This window comes from Coregonus lavaretus (genome assembly GCF_964263955.1).
Source record: "Coregonus lavaretus genome assembly, chromosome: 28".
NCBI lineage: Eukaryota > Metazoa > Chordata > Actinopteri > Salmoniformes > Salmonidae > Coregonus > Coregonus lavaretus.
Window position 1 is genome coordinate 1,422,213 of NC_140015.1, and position 27,980 is coordinate 1,450,192.

At 43.1% G+C, this 27,980-nt stretch overlaps 1 protein-coding gene across 1 annotated transcript; it reads left to right on the top strand.

Moving 5' to 3' along the window:
* parp14rs1 (poly(ADP-ribose) polymerase family member 14-related sequence 1) lies at positions 1 to 26,851 on the top strand. Its single transcript, XM_084146363.1, has 17 exons — positions 1 to 193; positions 1,963 to 2,069; positions 2,325 to 2,349; positions 3,653 to 3,964; positions 4,459 to 4,686; positions 5,517 to 7,798; positions 8,094 to 8,324; positions 10,274 to 10,495; positions 10,616 to 10,700; positions 16,002 to 16,148; positions 16,350 to 16,412; positions 18,161 to 18,337; positions 18,899 to 19,111; positions 19,368 to 20,000; positions 20,286 to 20,431; positions 24,819 to 24,993; positions 26,215 to 26,851. Exons 1-17 carry the CDS (start codon positions 19 to 21, stop codon positions 26,496 to 26,498), a joined length of 5,505 nt encoding a protein of 1,834 aa, XP_084002489.1. The 5' UTR covers positions 1 to 18; the 3' UTR covers positions 26,499 to 26,851.
* Positions 26,852 to 27,980: the final 1,129 nt, after the last annotated feature.

The following is a 27,980-nucleotide window of genomic DNA, read 5'->3' on the forward strand; positions in this document are numbered from 1 at the left end:
TTAAGTTGTTAAGGCAGTATGGCAGAAGCATACGCATTTGCGCTGCTTGTTGAGTTGAAGGGGAATCCCAATATTCCCAAACTGAAAAACAAGTTGGTAAAATATTTCCAAAGTAAAAAGTCTAATGGTGGTGATTGTCTCGTGGAATACGAAGATGGACAAGAAGCAGTAGTGCGGTTCAAAACTGAGGAGGGTAAGTTATAGCAATTGCAAATGCTTCTTTTATTAAATGGCCTGTATCACTTAACGTTATTGGTTAGACATTACATTCAACCAATGTTAGGGACAGATCGAAATGTACTTGTGCATAACCTCCCCCTCATAGAATTAACTCAAAATAATGTTTACAACCACAAATAATAACTGTAGCGACCCTGTGTTTATAAACGTGGATATTGACTTTTACACTTCAGCGTTCTTTTGTGGCACAGTCGATTCCACGCAGGGCTACGGGTTCGCCGAAAACCATGGACTAGCTCACGCTCCCTGCCCTTTTCATTACACAATGATAAGAGTCAGCTACCGACAATGATCAGCTATGGGGAAATAAGATTTTCAACATTTTGATGCTGTATTTTTGTATTGTATAAAATATATGCAACGAATTTTCCACCAACAGGTTTCTGTGCCAATGCACCACACAACCAATAGCTTCAATATCACAGGAGGTTGGTGGCACCTTTATTGGGGAGGACGGGCTCATGGTAATGGCTGGAGCGGAATCGATGGAATGGTATCAAATACATCAAACACATTAACTCCGTTCCAGCCATTATTATGAGCCGTCCTCCCCTCAGCAGCCTCCATTGTTCAATATCATGGTTTGCGTTTTCATTTTCAACACCACAATGAAATAGACCAGGGTTCCCCAACTGGCGGCCCGTGAGCCGAATTTGGCCTGCGGGTTGTTTTATTTGGCCCCCCCATGTTTTCTGAGGCAGAAAAATAAAAATATATTTGTAATTTTCATTGTTGGACATAAAAAAAAATAATACACCAGGAAATCAGCTCCAAGGGATTTTAATTTGGGAAATCTGTTCCCAAGTATTTCCACGTATAATAGAGAGACACGTGATCATACACAAATGTAAGCAAGGTTTGAAATTATTATGTTTTAGTCAAATATTATATCTGTTTGGGCTTCTTGTGGTCAATTTGTCTCCAGTCTACAAATTATTTGTAATTATGTTCCAGCCCCCGACCATCCACTCAAGAAAAAAATCGTTATTCAAGTGACATTTTCACTGCAGCATAGAGTAGAATATTGTACTCAATTGAGAGCAAATATTCATTACATTGTGGTGTTGTAGGCTAAACAAGATCTCTAAACAAGATCCCTAAACAAGATCCCTAAACAAGATCCCTAAACAAGATCAATAGGGGAGCTTTTCATGCCTATCAGCTATTCCTCTTTGTTATGTGGATTTATATTGAAAATTGGTGCAGCTTTGAATGTGTGGTATGATTGCTAGTTAGCCTATTGCAGATCTGGACAATCCACCTACCATTATTGTCACTATGAATGGTGGATAGAGGGCAGGATAGTCAGACTGGTAGACGATATTGACCTGTGGTATAGTAACAGTTAGCGTGCGAAAAAGCGTAGTGAATAAGGGAAGTACCATAACACCTTGATGTAGGGGAGGCGCATGCAAGCAGATGAGGAAATCTGGCGAGGATGGAAGAAATTATATAGTAAAACCTGCAAAAGGGCGAATGTAAACCAGGCCAAAAACAGAGTACCCTCCCCTATGCCCAATAAAAAACCACACAACCCTCCCCAAAGTAAAGAAAAAAGCACCCTTCCCCTTATTTTGGACCCCCTCCCCAGTAAATGATGAACTGTCCCTTACATTGTTATTACATTGTTAATTTACATTGTCACAAATCCCCTGTATTCATGGCTGAATGTGTTTTGAACATTGCGTCAGTAGTAGCGGTTCTTTTCTGTCCCATGCACAGTCAGGCAGAGAGTTCTTGAGAAGCAGGATCACGAGATCAGGTTGGATCGAGGGGTGCTGAAACTGACCATTGGTCTGCCATCAGATGAGGTCACAAAGAGTGCACAGGTCAGTAGTTTTTGATTATGTGAAACATAGGCTATTCCTCCCTCTTACAGCCAGATGGTGCAGATGCACCACCAGTTCCCTATTTTTCCCCGCTGAGTCTTTTTTTCTGTATGTTTCACAGATTTAACAGGGACAATTTTATAGCCAATCATGTGACTATGTTGGCCAATCTCAATGCTCTACCAAAACATGACTTTACAAAACAGGCAACAGTTTGTAACATAATAAATAACACAATATTTTTTGTTTGTTTAGGAAACACAGTCTCCTATCACCTCAGGCAAGTACAAAACATTGTATCTTTTGATAAACATCTAGTTGTTTGTCAGCTAAACAAGCAGGCAATATTATACACTCATATTAAACTATTCAACATGCCTTACTATGCAAACATTTGTGTTATTACAAGAAATTGTGGTATTATAAGATGTTACATATACACTGAGTGTACAAAACATTAAGAACACCTGCTCTTTCCATGACATAGACTGACCAGGTGAATCCAGGTGAAAGCTATGATCCCTTATTGATGTCACTTGTTAAATCCACTTCAATCAGTGTAGATGAAGGGGAGGAGACCGGTTAAAGAAGGATTTTTAAGCCTTGAGACAATTGAGACTTGGATTGTGTATGTGTGCCATTCAGAGGGTGAATGGGCAAGACAAAAGATTTAAGTGCCTTTGAACAGGGTATGGTAGTAGGTGCCAGACGTACCGGTTTGTGTCAAGAACTGCAACGCTGCTGGGTTTTTCACGCTCAACAGTTTCCCATGTGTATCAAGAATGGTCCACGACCAAAAGGACATCAGCCAACTTGACACAACTGTGGGAAGCATTGGAGCCAACATGGGCCAGCATCCCTGTGGAATGCTTTAGACACCTTGTATAGTCCATGCCCCGACGAATTTAGGCTGTTCTGAGGGCAAAAGGGGGGGGGTGCGAATATTAGGAAGGTATTCTTTATGTTTTATATACTCAGTGCATGTTCTTACATGCTTACATGTTATAAAGCATAACACCTGCAGGCTTTAAGTAAAGTGATACCCACAATTCAGCAGGTAATAGGGAGCCAATTGACAGCCAGCTCATGGCATCAGCTAAGAGGAAGGCAGAGGCTGATGCTCCTCAGCAGGAATTACTAGGCTTCAAAAAGCAAGCTGTTGGTTAGTAGGTTTATGTTAAACCTCAAATAAATCAGATCCCAGTATTTCTGGAGGGTTGTGGGGGATTCCTATTGGTTTGCATCTGAAGACCAGATTGTGGTCAGAATGAATTTTTTTCGTTTATTGGGCTGTTCGCAATAAGAACATTTGAAAGGGTTAAATGGGTCCCAGTACAACGTTTTGGGAACCACTAGTGTATGTGAAAGGAATGTTTTCTAGAATTATACATAAAAGTATATAATGGTTAACTATACAACACAAAAGTTTGCATTCTATATCATGGTTAAGTTAACATACTATAACTGATTTGGCTAAGCAGTGGTTAATAATACATTGAGAAAGTTGTAGTACAGTTGTTGTAGTAGAATTCAACAAAGTAGTTGTAGTCACCTCCAAAAATACATGGTCTTATCATTCTCAGCTGCTACTGATTCAAAAGACTTACCTAAGAGTGGGGATGGAGATGGACACACTCCCCTTACTGAGCCACAGACAGAGATGGAGATTGAACCGATGGAAGTCGAGGAAAAGCTGGTATCCACCTCAGCCGTGTTGGGGAACATTGAGGAGAGCATGAACAAGGAGTTCCTGGAGATGCTGATAGAGAACATCCTGAGTGCGTATAACACCTCTGGTTCTGACTCTCCTACTGCAACACAAACCTTCAGTCTGGAGATCCTGCCACCTGTCCTAGACACCGGCCTGGCTGTGGTGACTTTCCAAAATGGAAAAGGTAAAAAATAATAATTTGTTGTTTTTCCATCTTAAAGATAGAATCACCATTATGACATTGCCATGAGCAGCACCACAGATATTGCGATGAGGGCGATGCAAGACTTTGCTCTCACACATTCACATAGAGTATGTGCGCATGTGCACAGGTTTGGTTCACGCTGCTACAACATGGAAGCTACGAGACTAAAACAGCTGAGAAGTTTTGCCTCGCTCTTCAACGCTCTTAGTTGTTGCGGAAATTAACCCACTACTGCTGTTTACTTTGTGCATCTACACCATCCCGCTGAGTCTACCTTTAATATCATTTACTGTTTGTAAATCTTCTGCTAAATGACTCACATGTAAATACAATTTTGAGAGGTGTAGAATTCTATCCTTTACATACAAGTCACCAAAGACACAGAATATTTACTGAATGTTATGACTTATAGCATCTCTTGTAAACAAGAACATATCTCAACAACATACTCTACTACTTCTCTTATTTGTCAGAGACTGAGAACTTCATCACCAACTGCAACAGCAACAGGATGTTCAGACAGAAACAACTATCTGTTAAACTCCTGGAACTCACCACAAAAGTGAAAGTTGAAAACATAAATCCAAATGTTAGTTCAGACCACCTCCAACTGTTATTTGGAAAAGGGGGCGAGGAAGTGGAAGACGCTGAAATGAATGAAGAGGACCAATCAGCAATCCTCACCTTTCAAGATCCTAAAGGTAAAAACAGTACTAAGGGACAGCGGAACGATTTTTCATAGGGGGTGCAGGGGGAAAAAATGTACGCCTTATTTAGGTATGTTTCTGCTAATAATGATTTACTATTTGTTACTCAACTTGTCTATAATTAGATAGGCTACATGCAGCTTCTCTTCTGTCATAACTTGTTGCCCTAGAAGACTAACTAAATCGGTACCTACAAGAATACATTTCATGAATCGATAGAATTAATATATCAATACTCTAGTTGACATCGATAAAGTAGTTGTCTCTCTTCCGTTTCTGCTTCTCGAGTAGCGATGACTTTTAGGGACGAAAATCTAACACAGGAAGGATTCCTGATTCCAGAAATGTTCACCTCTTTTAAGGAAATTAAGGCTGTGAACGATCTAACTTGTTTCAGATTTCAGTTTGTCGTGGATGCATAATGTTAGTTGATGAAATATTGTCAGATTTGATAAAAGTCAAAATCGCTGCAAACAATTTCACGTTTACACGCACGTGCATTCAGATGCTGAAAAAAATTACTCATATTTCTCCCTCCTGTTCCTGAGATAAAACGAACTGTTGGTGTGTCATTTTACTGCAATAAATACTTAATTCTCCATTAGTTCATTCTATATCTGGCTATATGTGAGAAGTTAGGTCTACAGTCAGTGTCCAGATTTCAGTTACTATTCCATTAACACATCTCAGGTTCTAAGGTGCAGTAGAGCACTGGGGCTACTTCTACTTCCTTGGTACTACATAGTTATGTTATATATGTTATGACAAAATGAGGTTTCAAAATGGATGAGGAATAATCTAATATTTGGTGTGTTTTTTATTAGCTGTTCACAGAGTCCTAGAGAAGACACATTACATCGAGAAGCAGCCTCTCAAGGCTTTCCCCTTCTATGATTCTCTGGGAACGGCCTTGTACGGCAAAGACAGACCCACATTGAAACTCCCTTCTGCCTTCACCGTAAACATCGACCAGGCCATTTGGAGATACCTGTGTGACAACCAGGAAGCTGCAGAGACCATCCACAAGGAAATGACCGAACACTTCTGCAAAGTAAACTTCCAACAACCTACCATCAAGTTAAGCCCGCTGCCATCTCTACTCAAACAGAAGGGTGTGAAACCCAAGCACTTACAACAATGGAAGGACACCACCAAAGTTGCCTTAATCCAAGCCTTGTCTAACTTCAAATCGTTGGAGCTCCAGGTTCAGGACACTGCATGGGAAGAGTCTAAAGGGGAGATCCTCAAGGTGGTGTCCGGGGAGGCTGTGATGGTAGTCCATGATGAGGCCAGAGGTGTTCTGGCAGTGGTGGGATTGGTAGAAGATGTGGACCGGCTCAGGCAGACACTGGATGGGATCATGGACAGGATTACTAGAAGAATCGAGAGGGAGAAGACAAGCATAACAGAGGAGTTCCCCCTGGTTCCATCTATCTACCATGTACTGTTGCAAGATGGCCTGCTGGACAAGATTGTCGGTGAATTCCCAGAGTTGAAGCTGACGTATAATCAAGAGAGCCAGAGTGTGACCATCTACGGGTTGATGCAAGAGGTGTTGGGTGCTAACAGAAAGCTTGCAGGTCAAGTAGTAGCCCTGAAACGAAGGCTGGTGGAATTGGACGACTACGTCCTTGAGTTCCTGCAGGAGGAAAACCAGGAAAAGCTAACCAGTTCCCTTCTCACCTTACAGAGCATCAATGCAGCGCTAGAAATAGAGAGAAAAGGAGTGCAGATTCTGGCTGTCTCTGAGGAGGCCCTGAGCGAAGCAGAACATCAATTGGATACACTTTTGATTTCTCAATACATAGATGTAGAAGACTCCAATCTCCTGAGGATGTCCGAGTGGAAGGATGTTGTCAACCGTTTGGAGGAAGCTTCAAACACTCCTTTCAGGAAAGTTATGGTCCAGACATCAGGTGCCTATTCAGGACAACAAGTGGTAGTGTCTGGCTACAAGGAAACTGTTCTCTTAGTCCGGAATGAACTGGATGATTTCTTACACCAAAACGCTCATGTTGATGAAACTATCGAAGTGAAGCCTGAGGCTATTGGTAAATTCATCCAGGAACAACACAGGGATGCTTGGTCTGATAGAGTCAGAGATAGTGGAGTTAAAGTTTCTTTCAATGATGAGGCTATTTACCTGAGTGGCACCAGAGTTCATGTAACAGATTGCAAGGCATTATTCGAAAACTTGGTATCCTCCACATTCTTTGACGCCTTAAGAGTGTCCAAGCCTGGAGCGAAGAAGTTCTTCCAGGACAATGAGCCCATGTATGTTGCCACAGTCATGAGTCAGACAGGCTGTGTGGTCCAGCTGGTTGAGGAAGAGTATGATGCCAATGGCAGACAAGGCATAAAGCTAGCAGGAGGAGGAATGAAGCCTATCTACCAGCTTCAAACACCTGATGGGGTGGAGATAGCCGTTTGCAAAGCAGACATATGCAAATATTCTGTAGACGCTGTTGTCAATGCCGCCGCCCTGGACCTGAAGCACAGTGGAGGTCTTGCAGGAGCTCTTCTGGATACTGCTGGCCCTCAACTGCAGGATGAGTGCAACCAGATAATCAAGAACAAGGGTCAGCTCAAGCCAGGGGACAGTGTTATCACTGGTGCAGGAGGGAAGCTCCGCTGCAAGCACATCATTCATGCAGTGGGACCCAGGTTTGACAAGGCAAACCCCCAGAAGGCCATGGGACAGTTGAGGAGGGCGGTGAAAGGGAGTCTGGATCTAGCAGAGACCCACAACTGCCTGTATGTGGCTCTTCCTGCTATTAGCTCCGGGAATCTAGGCTTTCCTCTGACCCTGTGTGCAGAAACCATTGTCAAAGCGGTTAAAGAACACTGTGACGACAAGTTTGGGGACAACACTCTGAAGAAGATCCATCTGGTGAACAATGATGACAAGACGGTCCAGGCTATGGAGGCAGCGGTGCTGAAGGTGTTTGGGAGCCATGGGACTAGTCATCCACGAGAGAATCGACCCACCATAGCTACACACAGCCAGCCTGGTCGTCGGACTCAACTCACAAGCGGTTCTGACAGAGTGCAGACCAAAGAGGGGCTGGCTATTGTCCTGATGAAAGGGAATATCCAAGATGCTGTGGTAAATTGTTTCCAATGTTACTTTGGCTCCCTTTGATTGTATAAATCTCAACAGTCTTAGTGAAAAATGTCTTAGATTTCATGAAGATAAAATCAGAAGAGCCAATATTTTTGTGTAGTCAGACATTAACCCTTTTGGTGTTGAGGTACCATATACAAGTTGTAATTGGATGACAACCCAGTTTCTAATCAGTTACATGCAACTTGAAGATTTTCATAGATCTGTTTCAAGTTTATTTGTCATGTGTAAACAAATACATTTGAAGTTTAACTCTTAAATGATCTTACTGTTACAGACTGAAGTTGTGGTCAACACCGTGGGTGATGACCTAGCACTTAACCATGGTGCAGTCTCCAACGCCATCCTCGCCGCTGCTGGCCCCCAACTTCAGACTCTGGTAAACCAACAGGGCAGTGCCGGAAGGGCTGGGGAAGTCATCATCACCACTGGCTGCAACCTGAAGAGCAAGCGGGTGTTTCATACCATCGCCCCTCACTGGGACAATGGACAAGGAGCACCACAGAAGGTAGATTGTGTTGTTCCATATCTAAGGATATATAGTTTCATTTGTTGTGTATTTGTACTGTATTTGTTGTGTACAGTGCATTTGGAAAGTATTCAGACCCCTTCCCTTCTTCCACATTTTGTTACGTTACAGCCTTATTCTAAAATTGCTTAAACAATACCCCATAATGACAAAGCTAAAACAGGTTTTTATACATTTTTACAAATTTATAAAAAATAGAAAACAGAAATACCTTATTTACATAAGTATTCAGACCCTTTGCTATGAAACTCGAGCTCAGGTGCATCCTGTTTCCATTGATCATCCTTGAGATGTTTCTACAACTTGATTGGAGTCCACCTGTGTTCAATTCAATTGATTGGACATGATTTGGAAAGGCACACATCTGTCTATATAAGGTCCCACAGTTGTCAGTGCATGTCAGAGCAAAAAGCAAGCCATGAGGTCGAAGGAATTGTCCGTAGAGCTCTGAGACAGGATTGTGTTGAGGTACATATCTGGGGAAGGGTACCAAAATAATTCTGCATCATTGAAGGTTCCCATGAACACAGTGGCCTCCATCATTCTTAAATGGAAGAAGTGTGGAGCTACCAAGACTCTTCCTAGAGCTGGCCGCCCGGCCAAACTGAGCAATTGGGGGTGAAGGGCCTTGGTCAGGGAGGTGACCAAGAACCCGATGGTCACTCTGACAGAGCTCCAGAGTTCCTCTGTGGAGATGGAAGAACCTTCCAGAAGGACAACCATCTCTGCAGCACTCCACAAATCAGGCCTTTATGGTAGAGTGGCCAGACGGAAGCCACTCCTCAGTAAAAGGCACGACAGCCCACTTGGAGTTTGCCAAAAGGCACCTAAAGGACTCTCAGACCATGAGAAACAAGATTCTCTGGTCTGATGAAACCAAGATTAAACTCTTTGGCCTGAATGCCAAGCGTCACGTCTGGAGGAAACCTGGCACCATCCCTACAGTGAAGCATGATGATGGCAGCATCATGCTGTGGGGATGTTTTTCAGTGGCAGGGACTGGGAGACTAGTCAGGATTTAGGGAAAGATGAACGGAGCAAAGTACAGAGAGATCGTTGATGAAAACCTGCTCCAGAGCGCTCAGGACCTCAGACTGGGGTGAAGGTTCACCTTCCAACAGGACACCCTAAGCACACAGCCAAGACAACGCAGGAGTGGCTTGGGGACAAGTCTCTGAATGTCCTTGAGTGGCCCAGCCAGAGCCCGGACTTTAACCCGATCGATGGGGAGACCTGAAAATAGCTGTGCAGCGACGCTCCCCATCCAACCTGACAGAGCTTGAGAGGATCTGCAGAGAAGAATGGGAGAAACTCCCCCAAAAATGGTTTGCCATGCTTGTAGCGTCATACCCAAGAAGACTCAAGGCTGTAATCGCTGCCAAAGGTGCTTCAACAAAGTACTGAGTAAAGGGTCTGAATACTTATGTAAATGTGATGTTACAGTTTTATTTTATTTTATACATTTGCCCCAAAAAAAACACAACTGTTTTTGCTTTGTCATTATGGGGTATTGTGTGTAGATTGATGAGGGGAGGAAAAAACAATTTAATCCATTTTAGAATAAGGCTGTAATGTAAAAAATTTGGAGAAAGTCAATGGGTCTGAATACTTTCCAAATGCACTGTATATAAAATGTCTACTCAATGTAAAAAATGTAATGTCCGACACTTGATGAAATGAACTATCCCTAGGTACAATATACTAGGTCAGGGCTCTCCAACCCTGTTCATGGAGAGTTTTCACTCCATCCTCAGTTGTAGCTAACCTGATACAGGTCATCAACCAGCTAATTATAACAGGTGCGCTAGATAAGGGTTGGAGTGAAAACCTACAGGTTGGTAGCTCTCCAGGAACAGGGTTGGAGTGCCCTGTACTACATAGTATAAAACCATGTGTCTTACTGATGTGTCTAACTGACATGTACCTAGATATTGAGCGGGATCGTGAAAGAGTGCTTGGGTGAGGCAGAGCAGCAGGGACTCATCTCGATGACCTTCCCTGCCATCGGCACGGGAAACCTGGGCTTCCCCAAAGACCTGGTGGCCTCTCTGATGCTGGATGAAGTCCTCAAGTTTAGCAGTAAGAAGAACCCCAAGCACCTGAAGGAGGTGGTCTTCATCCTCCACCCAGGTGATGCACCGACGATCCAGGTAAGGAAAAGAGTTCGATAAAACTACTGTCAAATGTAAAACCCTTTTCTGATTCAAGGTGCAATTAGTTTCAAGGTTTGTAAGTTTACCTCTTTTAATCGCTTCTAACTTTGCTCACAGGCTTTCACTGATGAATTTAACAAAAGGTTTACTACACAGTCGGGAATGTCAAGGGGCTCAGCAGCATCCAGTCAACAGAGTAAAGGTATGTTCATAATAATATTAATATATGCCATTGAAATATGTTAATAATTTAAATATTTAGCAGACACTTTTATCCAAAGCGACTTACGGTCATGCGGGCATGCGTTTTATGAATGGGTAGTCCTGGGAATTGAACACACTATCTTGGCTATCTTGCTCTACCAACTGAGCTATGGAGGACTACGTGATTCATATATCTATATTTTGACAAATTATGGTTTCCTACTTTAGCTTCTGATGCAGTTACTTGTTTCCCATATTACTGCCGGGGGGCGAAATGGGTGCGTCCCTTTGATATTTGAAGTAGAAATTATGCATCAATATTGAATTTTAAATGCCTATTATAATAATTGAGGTGCACTTTAATATAGACCACATGGAAAATTCAATAAATAAAATAATGGACCATTCCACCAAGCAGGTGACATGTTTGGGTCTTCTGAACTGAATGGTGGAAAGGGAAGTACAGTAAGGGAATAAAGTATTTGATCCCCTGCTGATTTTGTATGTTTGCCCACTGACAAAGAAATGATCAGTCTATAATTTTAATGATAGGTTTATTTGAACAGTGAGAGACAGAAGAACAACAACAAAATCCAGAAAAACGCATGTCAGAAATGTTATAAATTGATGAGGGAAATAAGTATTTGACCCCCTCTCAATCAGAAAGATTTCTGGCTCCCAGGTGTCTTTTATACAGGTAACGAGCTGAGATTAGGAGCACACTCTTAAAGGGAGTGCTCCTAATCTCAGTTTGTCACCTGTATAAAAGACACCTGTCCACAGAATCAATCAATCAATCAGATTCCAAACTCTCCACCATCGCCAAGACCAAAGAAGCTCTCCAAGGATGTCAGGGACAAGATTGTAGACCTACACAAGGCTGGAATGGGCTACAAGACCATCGCCAAGCAGCTTGGTGAGAAGGTGACAACAGTTGGTGCAATTATTCGCAAATGGAAGAAACACAAAAGGACTGTCAGTCTCTCTCGGCCTGGGGCTCCATGCAAGATCTCACCTCGTGGAGTTGCAATGATCATGAGAATGGTGAGGAATCAGCCCAGAACTACACAGGAGGATCTTGTCAATGATCTCAAGGCAGCTGGGACCATAGTCACCAAGAAAACAATTGGTAACACACTACGCCGTGAAGGACTGAAATCCTGCAGCGCCCGCAAGGTCCTCCTGCTCAAGAAAGCACATATACAGGGCCGTCTGAAGTTTGCCAATGAACATCTGAATGATTCAGAGGAGAACTGGGTGAAAGTGTTGTGGTCAGATGAGACCAAAATCAAGCTCTTTGGCATCAACTCAACTCGCTGTGTTTAGAGGAGGAGGAATGCTGCCTATGACCCCAAGAACACCATCCCCACTGTCAAACATGGAGGTGGAAACATTATGCTTTGGGGGTGTTTTTCTGCTAAGGGGACAGGACAACTTCACCGCATCAAAGGGATGATGGACGGGGCCATGGACCGTCAAATCTTGGGTGAGAACCTCCTTCCCTCAGCCAGGGCATTGAAAATGGGTCGTGGATGGGTATTTCAGCATGACAATGACCCAAAACACACGGCCAAGGCAACAAAGGAGTGGCTCAAGAAGAAGCACATTAAGGTCCTGGAGTGGCCTAGCCAGTCTCCAGACCTTAATCCCATAGGAAATCTGTGGAGGGAGCTGAAGGTTCGAGTTGCCAAACGTCAGCCTCGAAACCTTAATGACTTGGAGAAGATCTGCAAAGAGGAGTGGAACAAAATCCTTCCTGAGATGTGTGCAAACCTGGTGGCAAACTACAAGAAACGTCTGACCTCTGTGATTGCCAACAAGGGTTTTGCCACCAAGTACTGTTTTGCAGAGGGGTCAAATACAGTGGGGAAAAAAAGTATTTAGTCAGCCACCAATTGTGCAAGTTCTCCCACTTAAAAAGATGAGAGAGGCCTATAATTTTCATCATAGGTACACGTCAACTATGACAGACAAATTGAGAAAAAAAATCCAGAAAATCACATTGTAGGATTTTTAATGAATTTATTTGCAAATTATGGTGGAAAATAAGTATTTGGTCAACTACAAACAAGCAAGATTTCTGGCTCTCACAGACCTGTAACTTCTTCTTTAAGAGGCTCCTCTGTCCTCCACTCGTTACCTGTATTAATGGCACCTGTTTGAACTTGTTATCAGTATAAAAGACACCTGTCCACAACCTCAAACAGTCACACTCCAAACTCCACTATGGCCAAGACCAAAGAGCTGTCAAAGGACGCCAGAAACAAAATTGTAGACCTGCACCAGGCTGGGAAGACTGAATCTGCAATAGGTAAGCAGCTTGGTTTGAAGAAATCAACTGTGGGAGCAATTATTGGGAAATGGAAGACATACAAGGCCACTGATAATCTCCCTCGATCTGGGGCTCCACGCAAGATCTCACCCAGTGGGGTCAAAATGATCACAAGAACGGTGAGCAAAAATCCCAGAACCACACGGTGAATGACCTGCAGAGAGCTGGGACCAAAGTAACAAAGCCTACCATCAGTAACACACTACGCCGCCAGGGACTCAAATCCTGCAGAGCCAGACGTGTCGCCCTGCTTAAGCCAGTACATGTCCACGCCCGTCTGAAGTTTGCTAGAGTGCATTTGGATGATCCAGAAGAGGATTGGGAGAATGTCATGTGGTCAGATGAAACCAAAATAGAACTTTTTGGTAAAAACTCAACTCGTCGTGTTTGGAGGACAAAGAATGCTGAGTTGCATCCAAAGAACACCATACCTACTGTGAAGCATGGGGGTGGAAACATCATGCTTTGGGGCTGTTTTTCTGCAAAGGGACCAGGACGACTGATCCATGTAAAGGAAAGAATGAATGGGGCCATGTATCGTGAGATTTTGAGTGAAAACCTCCTTCCATCAGCAAGGGCATTGAAGATGAAACGTGGCTGGGTCTTTCAGCAGGACAATGATCCCAAACACACCGCCCGGGCAATGAAGGAGTGGCTTCGTAAGAAGCATTTCAAGGTCCTGGAGTGGCCTAGCCAGTCTCCAGATCTCAACCCCATAGAAAATCTTTGGAGGGAGTTGAAAGTCCGTGTTGCCCAGCGACAGCCCCAAAACATCACTGCTCTAGAGGAGATCTGCATGGAGGAATGGGCCAAAATACCAGCAACAGTGTGTGAAAACCTTGTGAAGACTTACAGAAAACGTTTGACCTGTGTCATTGCCAACAAAGGGTATATAACAAAGTATTGAGAAACTTTTGTTATTGACCAAATACTTATTTTCCACCATAATTTGCAAATAAATTCATTAAAAATCCTACAATGTGATTTTCTGGATTTTTTTGTCTCATTTTGTCTGTCATAGTTGATGTGTACCTATGATGAAAATTACAGGCCTCTCTCATCTTTTTAAGTGGGAGAACTTGCACAATTGGTGGCTGACTAAATACTTTTTTTCCCCACTGTACTTATTTCCCTCATTAAAATGCAAATTGATTTATAACATTTTTGACATGCGTTTTTCTGGATTTTGTTGTTGTTATTCTGTCTCTCACTGTTCAAATAAACCTACCATTAAGATTATAGACTGATCATGTCTTTGTCAGTGGGAAAACGTACAAAATCAGCAGGGGATCAAATACTTTTTTCCTCACTGTAAGTCTTGTCTCTCTTCTTGGTCTATTTATAATTGTTTTATCATCTTTGACTGAGGTGGTGGAGCTCAACACGTCAACCCTGTTCGCTTAATTAATGTTAGGAAAACTTAAATTTGATTGAACTTTCATTATGTGTAGAACATATGTATAATATCTTCCCCTCCCCCCTCCGAAGCATAGGCTACTGTACTGACGTTAGAAGCATGAGAAGATGGGGAGAGATATTTTTTTATTAGCTAGAGAAGAATGGATTTACTTTTTCAACGCTAGTTAAGGACACTATACGCCTAGTTATCACATTTCACGTTGGATTAATTAACTACAAAATGGTAGGATGTGATATAAACTAGTACCTTTTTTGGTTCATAACTTTATTTTGCTGGTCGGAACAGTGTAATGGAATGAAAAAAATAGTGGTTCTGTTCAGAACTAAACGATTGGAAACTAATTTTGGTTCCAACCCTGGGAACGGAAGTGAACATTTCGCCTGTTGTGGGAACTTACATTTTTACGTTGCAGAGAGGTTCTGAGAACTTTTTTCTATGGTTCCCTGAACATTTTCCTGGGAGGTTTTATTAACATTCTGAGAATGGAAATTAGAGGTTATTTACTAACGTTCTGAAAACCCGTTTCAATAAGACTTTTAATAACACTGCTAGTTTGGGTTAACTGTTTTGAACTCCAAGGACACATGGAAATTAATTTGCTTAGGCATTAATCATATAAACACATTTCTTTTTTGTGGCATGGCGTCAGTGAGATTCGAACCTATGATCTTCTGTTCTCTATCCATGGAATTTAGCGTGCCAGGTTTTTAACTCATACAAAGCTGTTCATTTTAGTCTATTAAAACACCCTATTTCAAAGGAAACAAGCACTCATTAAGATCACATTAAGAACACACTTAACAAGATAGAAGATGGAGAGAATTCTGTTGATGCTGAGAACGGAATATATATGTTTTTAAATAACATTCTTAGAACGTTAATTGAAAGTTACTAATGTTTTCTTGTGGTTTTTATGGAAAGTTTTCTTAATGTTCTGAGAACATGACTAAAAAGAACTATGAGGAAACCTGCAGAAAACGTAATGCTAAAGTACTGAAATTCCCAAAGAAGAACATTGTTTCTTGAAATTTGTAATTTGAACGTTCTGAGAACATGTCTTTAAATAGAACCATTAGGAAATCTACAGAAAACATTATGCTGAAGTACTGAAATTCCCACAGAAGAACGTTGTTTCTTAACGTTAATTTAAATAGAACAACAAGGAAACGTATAGGAAACGTTATGGGACAGTTGTGTGCAAAATAACCATAGGACAACCACACTCTCACCAAGCTCTCAGAAACATATGGATCTCCAAATGTTATGTGCTAGCTGGGTGGTCCCATGCTCTTCACCACATGAGGAGTAATGACCTATCTTCACCCTGTTATTGTCAAGCCTGTTATAGGCCCAAGGGTAACTATATCAGTTTGATATTATATGTGAGTTTATTTGTACAAGGGATACTTGATCAACGAGACAATGTTGAAAGAATAGATATTTAAAAGTGAATTGCTTAAAAGTTTGCATGTCCAAAAGGCATCCATTTTGTGGAACGACCCAGGTCCCTTATGTAATCGGCTTGACTTTTTCTCCCTCCTAACTAGGCCCTTTCTCTAAGATCACTTCAAGCTCAGGGATGCATGAGACGAAGATGGGAGGGGTTCTTATACAGGTCATCACAGGAGACATCACCAAGGAGACCACTGATGTCATCGTCAACTCCTCCAATAACACCTTCAGTCTCCAGTCAGGTAAATCTAACCTTACTTCTGGCTCACTTCACTGGAGGTTCCCTGTTTTTCTGTACATTACACAATCTTTAACATAGAAAATAATAGGGACTACCTAACCTTACATTACAGAACATTATGGCTACGCTGTATTTGCTAACTATAAAGCTCCTCGTACACAATTTTATAACCCTGCTGTTCATCTTATACTTCCTTCTCCAGGGGTGTCTAAGGCCATTCTGGATGTGGCTGGTCAGACTGTGGTAGCGGAATGCCAACAACTCGGTAAGAACCTCTACAGTTGAAGTCGGAAGTTTACATACACTTAGGTTGGAGTCATTAAAACTTGTTTTTCAACCACTCCACAAATTCCTTGTTAACAAACTATAGTTTTGGCAAGTCGGTTAGGACATCTACTTTGTGCATGACACAAGTAATTATTCCAACAATTGTTTACAGACAGATTATTTCACTTATACTTCAGTGTATCACAATACCAGTGGGTCAGAAGTTTACATACACTAAGTTGACTGTGCCTTTAAACAGCTTGGAAAATTCCAGAAAATGATGTCATGGCTTTAGAAGCTTCTGATAGGCTAATTGACATCATTTGAGTCAATTAGAGGTGGTCCAGTAGATGTTTTTTAAGGCCTACCTTCAAACTCAGTGCCTCTTTGCTTGACATCATGGGAAAATCAAAAGAAATCAGCCAAGACCTCAGAAAAAATATTGTAGACCTCCACAAGTCTGGTTCATCCTTGGGAGCAATTTCCAAACGCCTGAAGGTACCACGTTCATCTGTACAAACAATAGTACGCAAGTATAAACACCATGGGACCACGCAGCTGTCATACCGCTCAAGAAGGAGACGCGTTCTGTCTCCTAGAGATGAACGTACTTAGGTGCGAAAAGTGCAAATCAATCCCAAAACAACAGCAAAGGACCTTGTAAAGATGCTGGAGGAAACAGGTACAATAGTATCTATAACCACAGTAAAACGAGTCCTATATCGACATAAACTGAAAGGCCGCTTAGCAAGGAAGAAGCCACTGCTCCAAAACTGCCATAAAAAAAAGCCAGACTTCGGTTTGCAACTGCACATGGGGACAAAGATCGTACTTTTTGGAGAAATGTCCTCTGTTCTGATGAAACAAAAATAGAACTGTTTGGCCATAATGACCATCGTTATGTTTGGAGGAAAAAGGGGGGAGGGGGTGCTTGCAAGCCGAAGAACACCATCCCAACCGTGGCAAAATGGCTTAAGGACAACAAAGTCAAGGTATTGGAGTGGCCATTACAAAGCCCTGACCTCAATCCTATAGAAAATGTGTGAGCAGAATTGAAAAAGCTTGTGCACGCAAGGAGGCCTACAAACCTGACACAGTTACACCAGCTCTGTCAGGAGGAATGGGCCAAAATTCACCCAACTTATTGTGGGAAGCTTTTGGAAGGCTAACCGAAACGTTTGACCCAAGTTAAACAATTTAAAGCCAATGCTACCAAAAACTAATTGAGTGTATGTAAACTTCTGACCCACTGGGAATGTGATGAAAAAAATAAAGTGGTGATCCTAACTGACCTAAGACAGGGAATTGTTACGAGGATTAAATGTCAGGAATTGTGAAGAACTGAGTTTAAATGTATTTGGCTTAGGTGTGTGTAAACTTCAACTGTAAATCTGAAAGATTATGTGATCAAAAAACAAGACTATTTTAACGAGCCCCGGCTCGGCTGACTGTCTAGCTCTGACTCCGCCCTTCCAATCTGTCTCCCTCTATGTACCTGTCTCCCTAGCCTCTGCTTCCTACTGTCCTGTCATGAAAAAAATGAAATAATGTTAGGATTATATATATATATTTGAACATACAAACTTGCCTCGTGATATGTTCCTTGTCCTGGTATACAATCAGGAAACTCTCCCTTTAGAAATGTTCTGAATCTTTAAATTCCAAATACATATGGTATGGGCTCTGCTCTGCCTGCTGAAATCAATGTACAGTAAAACAATCAATGTATACAATGTATATTTCCAGGAGCCCAGCCTAACAAAGGAGTGATACTGACCCAGCCGGGCAACCTGCGATGTAAGAAGATCCTCCACATGGTTGGTCAGACGGACCCAAAGAAGATCCAGGAGTCGGTCAAAGGAGCACTGCAAATGTGTGCACAGAATAACCTCACATCCATCTCCTTCCCTGCTCTCGGCACAGGTGAGTTACAAAACAGAACAGGAATGAATACTCAGGTACAAGGTTTAGATAGCTGGCTAGACTACCTTACAGCAATCTAAAAATATTTAGCTGACATGGGCTACTTGAGTGACTGGCATAACGTGGAAAACTTCTGATACACTACCAAATTTCAAAATTGCACCTTGCGTATTCTAGTTTTCTAACTGTCAACACTAAGTTGAGACCACGACGGAGTTCCTAAAAAATCATGGTTAGAGATTTCCTTCTTATTCCTCTCTGATTCCGGGAATCTTCCAACCGGGATTTTGGGAAAGTTATTGGAATTTTGCAACCCTAGTGAGAATCCGTAGGATTGAAGGAACATGACTTGACCCGCTTGAATACTAGCTGTTTGCTTTGTTTTTTTATCTTTGCCTTCCACTAGACAGTAAAAGCTAACAGGCATATTCAGATTCAGAAAATCTTTATTGTCTCATTGCTGGGCAATGTCTTGCAGCAATATAATATAAATGTTGCATGTTGTTGAACTTCATATCCACACTTGCTAGGTGTGGCAACTAGCCTGTTCTCTCATTGAAGGTCAGGGTAATGTACAGGCGGGCCAGGTGGCTGACGCCATGTTGGATGCTGTTGTGGAGGTGGTGGGTCAGAAGCCCCAAAACACACTACAGCTGGTCAGGATGGTCATCTTCCAGCCTGCCATGCTCACAGAGTTCCACAAATCTATGGTGAAGAAGGAGGGCACAGGCGTTGACACTCAAGAGAAGGGGAGCATCTGGGGAAAAATGAAATGTAAGAGCTACCTTATTATTTTGATAAAGAAAGGAAAGGCCAGCACATGGTATAATGCTGCTCCCCAGTGCTTTCTTCCTGCACCGGGAGAAAGCATTGTGGAGCAGCATTATATGTTACAATGTGTTGGCCTTTCTTTACCCCCTTATATTTACTGTCACATATACCCAAACAAAGTTAACCGTATTACTAACTCCCATTGATTAATACCCTAAGATTTCATCTAAATAATGTACTGTGTCCAATATTGGTACAGCATTGTTCACCTGGCGTAAAGCTGACATTTCACAAAAGGATAAGGATTTTGTCATCGAGGGCCAGGAAGTACATCCAGCTTTCTTCCACATCTGCGGTGGCTCTCAGGCCAGAGTGGACCAAGCCAAGCATTGGCTCGAGGACCTGATCCTGAAGGAGCAAGTCAGCAACAGCATCACCGATGACGCCATCCTCAACTTGTCTGACTCCGACCGCAAGCGCATCCACGACATGCAGACCACCATGAGAGTGAGTGTGAGGATAGAATACAATTCTTCCAGGGAGGAAGCTACGCTCACAATCGAGGGCCTTAGCAAGGATGTCCTCAACGCAGTCAACGAGATCCAGGAGATGCTGAGGAAGGCCAGGGACAAAGAGACCTTCAACAGGAACGTGGAAGTGGCCAGCAACATAGTGGAGTGGCAGTATCAGCAGCAGCAGCAGCAGCCAGGGGGGCAGTACCAGAGCTTTGACCCCATCTCCAACTTCCATCTGGAGCAGGCGCTGGAGAGGAAGGTGCCCCACGTAGAGGTCTCTGTCCAGGGGCAGATGTACAAGGTCACCCTGCCTGACGGGCCTGCTACAGATACCCATGGCAACAGCCTCAAAATCAGACGCATCGACAAATTTGCAGGTACTCTTCCCTTTGGTATTGACAATGCATATTTGTGTATACCATACAGCGTGAATTTGTTATTTTAACCATACTTACCAAGCGGATAAGCTAAGTTCCTTATGTATTAGTATTAGATACTTTGTCTGTTGTTCATAGAAATGTGCTTTACATACAGAAAATGCACTTTGTTTAGAAATCCCCAACAAGAAGATAAACATTGCATAGACATAGCACCATATATAGAAACAATTAATGAAGACCTCAGCTTAAGGACATGAACTTTGTATTCTGTGCTACTTCCAGCTCAACCCATTGACAGTCTCCCTCAGCTTTGGGATGCCATGCCAGCAAACGCGTCATGCCATTCCTGCCTCATTCAGCCAGGAAGCCCAGAGCACAATGAAGTCTTAAACTTGTTCCAAGCCACCTGCGCCAACAACGTTTTAAAGGTACCTGTTGTTCCTGAAGATACATCCATTATAGTTATTGTTATGTCTTGGGATATGCTGGGTGTTATTAGTATGGGTGTGGGATGATTTGTTCATGTTCACTCGTCTGTTGGTCTCTTGAGATCACAGGATGTGCCATAGGGGTGTGATGTTTAAACACATTTTATTTAATTAAAATCACACAACTACCACTAACAGGTCCCAATCATCATCATAAAGGCAAAAATAAAACTAATGCAACAATGTTGCAAGTAGGAGGAGACATTGCATCTAATTATTTGCCACAGATCTAAAGCACTCTGAATGTCATCGTTGTTAACAGTTTGAAAAATGGTAGAGACTGAAGCAGGAAAGTGACAGCTGTGAAGTCTGTATGGTAATACTTTGAGAAGTTAAATGAGAAGGGGATGAAATGCAAACTTTGCGAGGTGGAATTGAGGTACATTGGCAGTACAGGTGCAGTGCTGAAGGGGAGGCACCGTGAGACCCAACCCAGTGCTGGCAGCAGTGAGAAAATCACAATTCTGATTAGAGAAATGATTGTAGTTGATATCAAATCAAATCAAATTGTATTGGCCACATGCGCCGAATACAACAGGTGCAGATATTACAGTGAAATGCTTACTTACAGCCCTTAACCAACAGTGCATTTATTTTTTAATAAAAAAGTAAAATAAAACAACAAAAAAGTGTTGAGAAGAAAAGAGCAGAAGTAAAATAAAATAACAGTAGGGAGGCTATATATACAGGGGGGTACCGGTGCAGAGTCAATGTGCGGGGGCACCGGCTAGTTGAGGTAGTTGAAGTAATATGTACATGTGGGTAGAGTTAAAGTGACTATGCATAAATAATGAACAGAGTAGCAGCAGCGTAAAAAGATGGGGTGGGGGGTGGGGGGGCAGTGCAAATAGTCCGGGTAGCCATGATTAGCTGTTCAGAAGTCTTATGGCTTGGGGGTAGAAGCTGTTGAGAAGTCTTTTGGACCTAGACTTGGCACTCTGGTACCGCTTGCCGTGCGGTAGCAGAGAGAACCGTCTATGACTAGGGTGGCTGGAGTCTTTGACAATTTTGAGGGCCTTCCTCTGACACCGCCTGGTATAGAGGTCCTGGATGGCAGGAAGCTTGGCCTCAGTGATGTACTGGGCCGTACACATTACCCTCTGTAGTGCCTTGCGGTCGGAGGCCGAGCAGTTGCCATACCAGTCAGGATGCTCTCGATGGTGCAGCGCTATAATTTTTTGAGGATCTGAGGACCCATGCCAAATCTTTTCAGTCTCCTGAGGGGGAATAGGCTTTGTCGTGCCCTCTTCACGACTGTCTTGGTGTGTTTGGACCATGATAGTTCGTTGGTGATGTGGACACCAAGGAACTTGAAGCTTTCAACCTGTTCCACTACAGCCCCGTCGATGAGAATGGGGGCGTGCTCAGTCCTCTTTTTTTTTCCTGTAGTCCACAATCATCTCCTTTGTCTTGGTCACGTTGAGGGAGAGGTGGTTATCCTGGCACCACACGGCCAGGTCTCTGACCTCCTCCCTATAGGCTGTCTCATCGTTGTCGATGATCAGGCCTACCACTGTTGTGTCGTCGGCAAACTTAATGATGGTGTTGGAGTCGTGCCTGGCCATGCAGTCATGGGTGAACAGGGAGTACAGGAGGGGACTGAGCACGCACCCCTGAGGGGCCCCTGTGTTGAGGATCAGTGTGGCAGATGTGTTGTTACCTACCCTTACCACCTGGGGGCGGCCCGTCAGGATGTCCAGGATCCAGTTGCAGAGGGAGGTGTTTAGTCCCAGGGTCCTTAGCTTAGTGATGAGCTTTGAGGGCACTATGGTGTTGAATGCTGAGCTGTAGTCAATGAATAGCATTCTCACGTAGGTGTTCCTCTTGTCCAGGTGGGAAAGGGCAGTGTGGAGTGCAATAGAGATTGCATCATCTGTGGATCTGTTGGGGCGGTATGCAAATTGGAGTGGGTCTAGGGTTTCTGGGATAATTGTGTTGATGTGAGCCATGACCAGCCTTTCAAAGCACTTCATGGCTACAGACGTCAGTGCTACGGGTCGGTAGTCATTTAGGCAGGTTATCTTAGTGTCCCTGGGCACGGGGACTATGGTGGTCTGCTTGAAACGTGTTGGTATTACAGACTCAGTCAGAGACATGTTGAAAATGTCAGTGAAGACACTTGCCAGTTGGTCAGCACATGCTCGGAGTACACGTCCTGGTAATCCGTCTGGCCCTGCGGCCTTGTGAATGTTGACCTGCTTAAAAGTCTTACTCACATCGGCTACGGAGAGGGTGATCACATAGTCATCCGGAACAGCTCGTGCTCTCATGCATGCTTCAGTGTTGCTTGCCTCGAAGCGAGCATAGAAGTGGTTTAGCTCGTCTGGAAGTCTTGTGTCACTGGGCAGCTTGCGGCTGTGCTTCCCTTTGTAGTCTGCAATAGTTTTCAAGCCCTGCCACATCCGATGAGCGTCAGAGCCGGTGTAGTACGATTCAATCTTAGTCCTGTTTTGACTCTTTGCCTGTTTGATGGTTCGTCGGAGGGCATAGCGGGATTTCTTATAAGCGTCCGGGTAAGAGTCCCGCTCCTTGCAAGCGGCAGCTCTACTCTTTAGCTCAGTGCGGATGTTGCCTGTAATCCATGGCTTCTGGTTGGGGTATGTCCGTACGGTCACTGTGGGGATGACATCATCGATGCACTTATTGATGAAGCCAGTGACTGATGTGGTGTACTCCTCAATGCTATCTGAAGAATCCCGGAACATGTTCCAGTCTGTGCTAGCAAAACAGTCCTGTAGCTTAGCATCTGCGTCATCTGACCACTTTTTTATTAACAGAGTCACTGGTGCTTCCTGCTTTAGTTTTTGCTTATAAGCAGGAATCAGGAGGATAGAGTTATGGTCAGATTTGCCAAATGGAGGGCGAGGGAGAGCTTTGTATGCGTGTCTGTGTGTGGAGTAAAGGTGGTCTAGAGTTTTATTTCCTCTGGTTGCACATTTAACATGCTGGTAGAAATTAGGTAGAACAGATTTAAGTTTCCCTGCATTAAAGTCCCCGGCCACTAGGAGCGCTGCCTCTGGATGAGCGTTTTCCTGTTCACTTATGGCCTCATACAGCTCATTCAGTGCAATCTTAATGCCAGCATTGGTTTGTGGTGGTAAATAGACAGCTATGAAAAATATAGATGAAAACTCTCTTGGTAAATAGTGTGGTCTACAGCTTATCATGAGATACTCTACCTCAGGCGAGCAAAACCTCGAGACTTCCTTAGTATATGATTTTGTGCACCAGCTGTTGTTTACAAATATACACAGACCGCCACACCTTGTCTTACCGGAGTCAGCCGTTCTATCCTGCCGATGTAGCGTATAGCCCGCTAGCTGTATGTTGTCCATGTCGTCGTTCAGCCACGACTCGGTGAAACATAAGATATTACAGTTTTTAATGTCCCGTTTGTAGGATAACCGTAATCTTAGGTCATCCAATTTATTCTCAAATGATTGAACGTTGGCTAATAGGATTGATGGAAGAGGCAGTTTACTCGCTCGCCGTCGGATCCTTACAAGGCACCCCGACCTACGTCCACGATATCTCAGTCTCTTTCTCATGCGAATGACGGGGATTTGGGCCTTGTCGGGTGTCTGTAGGATATCCTTTGCGTCCGACTTGTTGAAGAAAAATGATTCGTCCAATACGAGGTGAGTAATCGCTGTCCTGATATCCAGAAGCTCTTTTTGGTTATAAGAGACGATGGCAGAAACATTATGTACAGAATAAATTACAAATAACGCGGAAAAACACACATAATATTACAATTGGTTAGAGGGCTGTAAAACGGCAGCCATCTTCTCCGGCGCCGTTCTCATTTGTAGCCATTGTCAATGGGAGAGGATGTCGGCATCAATACCCTAATGGAATATCTAGAACCAACGGCATTGCTGAGTGGGTGGAGGACAGTAGTAAGGTGAGTGCTGTCTGGTAGAGGCCTGTACTGCGGTAGATTGAAGTGCATTGCCCCCTAGTAGGGGTCACACACAGGACCATATCTGAATTATGAATTCACGTCACTGTATGATTGACAAAAAACTTTAAATGAGAAAAAATGGTTATGAATTGTTTAACATTTGTCACATCCCTAATCTGCCATATGAAATGATTAGTTTATTATAGGCTTTAATTCTTAGTATTTGGTTAGGCAGTTGGAATAACAATGAAGCCCCAAACAGCTCCGCTAGTCTTCCTGGTAGCTAGCTATTTAAAAAATATATATTTTAGCCCACATTGGCGAAGAATCATCTAAAAACTAAGAATTATGGAATGTATGAAGGACACATTTTAGAGTCTATTAATGGCAGAGGAATAATTATTTTCCCCTGATTTATTTCAGATTGAGAGGATCCAGAACCCAAGCCTGTGGAGGAACCTCCAGATCAAGAAGGATGAAATGGAGCTCAGGAACGGTCATAAGAACAACGAGAAGAGGCTCTTCCATGGAATGTGCCACACTACCATCAAACACATCAACCACCATGGCTTCAATCGGAGCTACGCTGGGAAAAATGGTAAGATACACATACTAGGCTTGTGCCGATCTGGCCATACTCGTATTCGCAATCGTATCCTTAAATTGACAGTTGATAGTCGGAAAAACAGAAGTGTTTTAAAATGCCTAAATAGAGGTTGGCAATATACCTTATCATGTACCTGTGCGTTTCTAGACCAGGAAAGCTGCAGATCAGAAGCAGCAGATGTTTGTGTGTTCTTAACTTGCAGCAGGCATTCTGAGCGCACATCAGTGTTCTATCTTTTTTTTCCTACCCTCGCTCCACTTACCTATTATGCACAGTGATAGTTTGCTAGCAAACATCCTCGCCATTTGATTTACCATAGTAGCAGCAGGCAGTAGCAATATAAATGGAGCAAAACATGCAAGGTGACTGCTGAAGTGAGTAAACGGAAGTACAGCTGCGCTCTATCCAATTGTATCAATTGGATCAACCTAAATGTCTTTACAGACAGCAGAACTAGCCAGTTGAGTTATTTAGAGCATGCAGTACCTCTCACACATGAAAGAGTTGCGTGCTGGCAGTTGAAAATGACTTATATTCTGATCATGGATAATTACAAAAAATACTCGTATCATAGGGCCTCCCGAGTGGCGCAGCGGTCTAAGGCACTGCATCGCAGTGCTTGAGGTGTCACTACAGACCCGGGTTTGATCCCAGGCTGTGTCACAACCGGCCGTGACCGGGAGTCCCATAGGGCGGCGCACAATTGTCCGGGTTAGGGGAGGGTTTGGCCGAGGGGGCTTTACTTGGCTCATCGCACTCTAGCGACTCCTTGTGGTGGGCCGGGCGCCTGCAGGCTGACGTCAGTTGAACAGTGTTTCCTCTGACACATTGGTGCTTCCGGGTTAAGCGGGAGGGTGTTAAGGAGTGCGGTTTGGCGGGTCATATTTCAGAGGACGCATGACTCGACCTTCACCTCTCCCAAACCCGTTGCAGCGATGAGACAAGATCGTAATTGAAATTGGGATAAAAAAATACATACTTGGATCATAATCGTATCAGGAAAATACCTAATATTTTACGATACTTGTTTCGTTTGAGTGCTCGGCACACCCCTAATACATAAACATGGACAAGAAGCCTGTTCGCAGATCTGTTTGTGCTATCTTGCCTAGTCCTATGGTCATTGGTAAAAGCCACATGTAAACATTTTCATTCTCATTTACTCAGTCTTGTCTCTGCAATGGTCTAAAATCTAAACTATAATATTTTCAGCTGCAGTGTATGGAAACGGCACATATTTTGCAGTTTCTGCCAGCTACTCTGCCAGTAACACATACTCAAAACCAGATCCACAAGGACAGAAGTTTATGTATCTCTGTCGAGTTCTGACTGGAGATTTCACAACCGGACGACAGGGGATGATAGTGCCTCCAGCTAAAAACACTACAACTGCTCAACTCTACGACAGCGTGACGGACAACCCATCAAGGCCATCCATGTTCATTGTATTCAACGACATTCAGGCATATCCTGAGTACTTGATCACTTTCCGCTAGACCACAGAGATAAAAGCAATGCAATGAACACTCTTACTTTTTATCTGCTGCGTAAAGTTTTCAGGAGCTTTTCTTATGATTGTGACTTTTCTGCTTTATAAATTGTCATTCATAATGTTTCTTGAAAAACTGAAAATGATTGTTACTTTTGCATGAAAAAGTGTAACTATTACAGGTTGGTTGTATAAGTTTGCTAAAGGACTGTAATTTTATAGTCTACAATTGATATGTCCTTTGTTTATTTCTTACGATCTCAATGGCCACTGTGCTTTGTGCAGGTTGTACTTAGGGGTTGGGGGACTTCCTGTGAATGTACATCCTTGTTCACTGTCTCATGGGATGAAAAACTGAAAGACAAAGTACTCTGCATGGTTTGTTTTGGATTGTAGTTCAGTGTTGCCAAGTTGATTGTAAACCATGGTCAATATCTGATAAGCACATACATTTATATGACGTGAGTTAATGGACAGAGAGAAGGAAAGTCCCTGCCTTGTGCTGAGAAATCATGTGACACCAAATGTGATAGCAAGTGTGTTTATGAAATGGCCTCTCAATCAGTTCGCTTGTGCGGAGGAAAGTACAAATAATTTTCCAGCTATCAGATTGACAATTTTAAATGTATATACACTGAACAAAAATATAAACGCAACATGTAAAGTGTTGGTCCCATGTTTCATGAGCTGAAATAAAAAATCCCAGACATTTTCCATATGCACAAAAAGTTTGTTTCTCTCAAATTTTGTGCACAAATTTGTTTACATCCCTGTTAGTGAGCATTTCTTCTTTGCCTAGATACACTATAGATACAAAAGTATGTGGATACCCCTTAACATTTTTGGATTCGGCTATTTCAACCACACCCGTTGCTGACAGGTGTATAAAATCGAGCACACAGCCATGCAATCTCAATAGACAAACATTGGCAGTAGAATGGCCTTACTGAAGAGCTCAGTAACTTTCAACGTGGCATCGTCATAGGACGCCACCTTTCCAACAAGTCATTTCGTCAAATTTCTGCCCTGCTAGATCTGCCGTAGATGCTGTTATTGTGAAGTGGAAATGTCTAGGAGTGACAACGGCTCAGCTGCGAAGTGTAAGGCCACACAAGCTCACAGAACGGGACTGCCGAGTGCTGAAGCGCGTAGCGCGTATAACTATTCTGTCCTCGGTTGCAACAGTCCCTGCCGAGTTCCAAACTGCCTCTGGAAGCAACGTCAGCACAATAACTGTTTGTCAGGAGCTTAATGAAATGGGTTTCCATGGCCGAGCAGCCGCACACAAGCCTAAGATCACCATGCGCAATGCCAAGCATCGGCTGGAGTGGTGTAAAGCTCGCCGCTATTGGACTCTGGAGCAGTGGAAACACGTTCTCTGGAGTGACGAATCTGGGTTTGGCGAATGCCAGGTGAACGCTACCTTCCCAAATGCATAGTGCCAACTGTAAAGTTTGGTGGAGGAATAATGGTCTAGGGCTGTTTTTCA